This window comes from Lynx rufus, unplaced genomic scaffold, assembly GCF_022079265.1.
Source record: "Lynx rufus isolate CCGP_SWC_20201006 ecotype Redwood Valley unplaced genomic scaffold, mLynRuf1.p SCAF_31, whole genome shotgun sequence".
In the NCBI taxonomy this organism is placed as follows: domain Eukaryota; kingdom Metazoa; phylum Chordata; class Mammalia; order Carnivora; family Felidae; genus Lynx; species Lynx rufus.
This window is the reverse complement of record NW_025814847.1, coordinates 5,729,354-5,732,495: the sequence shown is the minus strand read 5'-3', so window position 1 is coordinate 5,732,495 and position 3,142 is coordinate 5,729,354. Positions and strand designations below refer to the sequence as shown.

Here is a 3,142-nt window from a genome sequence, read left to right as displayed (position 1 = left end):
GATGATCAACAGAAAAGTTTATTGAGTACAAAAGGGTAAGGAGAGTCCTCATGGGTCCATCAGGCCCCTGGTAGAGTGAGAGCTTTGCTTCAGGGCCGGTCTGGGGAGTCCTGGAAGAAGTCATTGCACATGATAGTGACCAGGGCCAGAAAAACAGCATACTCCTGGAAGTCCACCTGCTGGTCACTGTTCTCATCCAGGTCTCCCATCAGCTTCTTCAAGCCCTCCTCATCCACCTTCTCCTGAAAGCAAGAGGGGATGACTCAGCAGGTTGCTTTCCACACACCCCTGCGTCAAACACACACTTACTGGTCAGAGCCCAGCCCTCTGTCTGCACTGGGCAGCAGGCAAGTGGTGGGCAGGGAGCCCCTGGAAGCTACGAAGGGGCCCTGTGAATGAGGACAGGTAGCTGGATGTTCATCGGGGAAGGTCTCCAGTGCTCACCGCTGGGAGTGAGGAACATGCCAGGATTCCCTGGGCCCAGCGAGGTAGGCATTATCACTACCCCCATTTTGCTCATGAAGAAACTAAAAATTTCTGAATTCAGAAAAGGAAAACTTTTTAATACCTGCCAAAGTGAAACAAAATTAGAAAATTTTAACCAAAAACAAATTTGAAAGGAAAAAAAGGCCATGCCTCACAAGTTCAAAGCCTTAGACCTGACTTCATAATTATCCAGGAGTCACTATGGGACAGGTGAGGGGCCAACTGAAAGTTGACTGCATTTTTCTGCAAAATGTCTCAGGGTACATGTGTTAGCTGGGCTTTTCTGTCCCTATACACCTTCTTAGTTTGGCACATAATATGGAAACTAAGATTGACAGAACTGTGGGCTCTTGGGCCAGTCATTTCCCCCTCTCTGGGCTCTGGTTTGTTCAATTCAGGGAGGGGGTTGGACAGATGGATGCCGAGGGCCCTGACAGCCCACACACCCATCCTGTGGCAAGCTGCAGGGACAGCAGTGATAGGACACTCACACTTGGGCCTCACCCCCCCTTGGTGAGGCTGTACCCCATGTTTGGTCAGCAGGACCCTCCCACCAGCTGGCCCCACTCACCCCAACAAAGCTGGGCAGCTCCTGGTGCAGAAGTGCCTTCATCTCCGCCTTACTCAGCTTGAACTTGTCACCCTCTTGGCCTGAGTACTTGTGGAAGGTGGTGACCATCACAGCCAGTGCCTGCTCCAGGGGACTGGACATCTTGGATCTGGGGCCATAGGATTGCAGGTGATGGAGACAACTTCAGCCCAGCCAGGGGGACCCACCTGCCCTTGTGTCCTAAACTCCATCTCATCTCCAAACCCCTCTCCACATCGCCCCGGAGACAGGGCCTTCCTAGGCAGGGCCCACTATGGACAGATGCTAAACCTTCCCCTGTGTTTGGAAGTCACCAAGGGAGGGGCCTCATGTCTACTCTGGTCACACCTGTGGCACACCCCTGAGGGCAGAGCTCCCCACTCTGTCTGTGGGAAGGGAAATGGCAAGGTGGCTGGAGTCCCACTTGGGTCCTCTCTATGGAGCCCCTTCCACAGGCCAGCACTGGGGAGGTGGCCTCTCCATGAGCCAGTGAGTGGGGGCTCACTGGGCTCTGGAAGTAGCCATGGCTGCAACCCAGGGTATGAGCTTCCTTGAGGAAACACTTCCGCCCCCCACCCCCACCCCTCAAGACAACGGACTCCTAAGGCTGGGGGGTGGTGAGACTGGAAACGCCCTCGGGCAAGTATGTTTCCTCCACTGGACACGGGACTCTCAGAGGGATGTATTTCCCATCACACTGGAGACCTCTGAGCCAGGGGGTGCTGTCTCTATTGGATGTGGAACCAGGGAGCGTCCTATTGGGATTGGAATTAAAGAAATTGCGTGTCCTGTGCACCAGGATCACAAGGACAGAACTGAGAGGTCATCTTTTCCAAGGCTCTGCCTCTGAGAATGCTCTGAGCAGCCCCGGGAGGCTTAGAGGGTGTCCTGGGGTGAGGCCACAGTAGCTGGTGTCAGGGGCAAGGACAGCCCTGGGCCCATCCTGCTAGCTCTCAAGGCAGAGGAAATGGGAAGGGGCGGAAGGCAGAGCTATGGAACTACACAGGACAGGGACCCAGGCAGCCCACACACTTGACATCCCTGGCCCTTGTCCCTTAGTCTTGCTAGAATCCTGGACTTTGCAAAAACAAAAAACAAAACCAAACAAACTCAGGACTCTCATTAAAGCACCCACACACATGTCATATTCCTGGGCCAAGGCCCCCAAGAAGGGTCTCTAGACTGAGATGCCCAGACCGTGAGACCTAAGAGAAGGCCACAGAGTAACCCCTAAATGAGACCTCACAGAGGAACCTGGAAAGAGCCCTCAATCAGACACTTCACAGAAGGTCACCCAAAGGGAGAGGCCCTGAATGAGAAAAGCAACTATGGAGACAAAGATTAAGACAAAGGAACAAGGTGGAGACCCAGGGGGCCTCCTAACCAGCCCTCAGCAGGACAGACACACTCACCAGACCAGATGGCAGAGAGGTTCTGGAAGGAAAGCCAAGGGCCAGGTGCGTACAGTGGGGTTTATATCCCGCCCCACTGGCCCCCAACCTGCCCTAACCTGATCCCGCCAAAGCCTGGCCTCCTGCCACCCCCACCCACTACCTACTGGCCCCCTCCCTCCCAGAGACTGCTAGCTCCAACCCAGCCTGCCAGCCAGAAGAGAAGGCCCCTTCTAGGCCACAGAGGGGCTGGGAGGCACCATGGGGAAGGGGCAGCCAGGACCCAGGGTGAGGGGAGATGGCCCCTGTTTGTGGGCCTAGAGACTCATGCCAGCCTTGCTCTTAGGACACAGGCCTTCGAGTCACAGCTCATGTGTGAGTCAGGCTACAGGCACCCAGGGACTTCCCAGACCTCGTGTGTGTGTGTGTGTGTGTGTGTGTGTGTGTGTGTGTGTTGAGTGTGCGAGCACGCATGTGTGCACACGCGCGCGTGTTCGAGCTGACTGGGGCGGGGCAGGGAAGCTTCAGAGCTGGCGGCACGATTCTCCTCGGTGAGGTAATGAGGGAAGCATGTGCCTGAAAACACCTTGACAGGCCCCCTTTGGGTAGGGAGGCGCCTGGAAGGAGGCAGGAAGGCAGGGAGGGACACCAGTAGCCCGTGTGCACAGTAAGGAAG

The 3,142-nt window shown here is 55.6% G+C and overlaps 1 protein-coding gene across 1 annotated transcript; it reads right to left on the bottom strand.

The window, feature by feature from the left end:
* On the bottom strand, positions 1–2,532 carry S100A2 (S100 calcium binding protein A2). Its single transcript, XM_047093068.1, has 3 exons — positions 2,488–2,532; positions 1,058–1,205; positions 1–242 (listed from the first exon to the last, which is right to left on the bottom strand). Exons 2-3 carry the CDS (start codon positions 1,196–1,198, stop codon positions 90–92), a joined length of 294 nt encoding a protein of 97 aa, XP_046949024.1. The 5' UTR covers positions 1,199–1,205; positions 2,488–2,532; the 3' UTR covers positions 1–89.
* Positions 2,533–3,142: the final 610 nt, after the last annotated feature.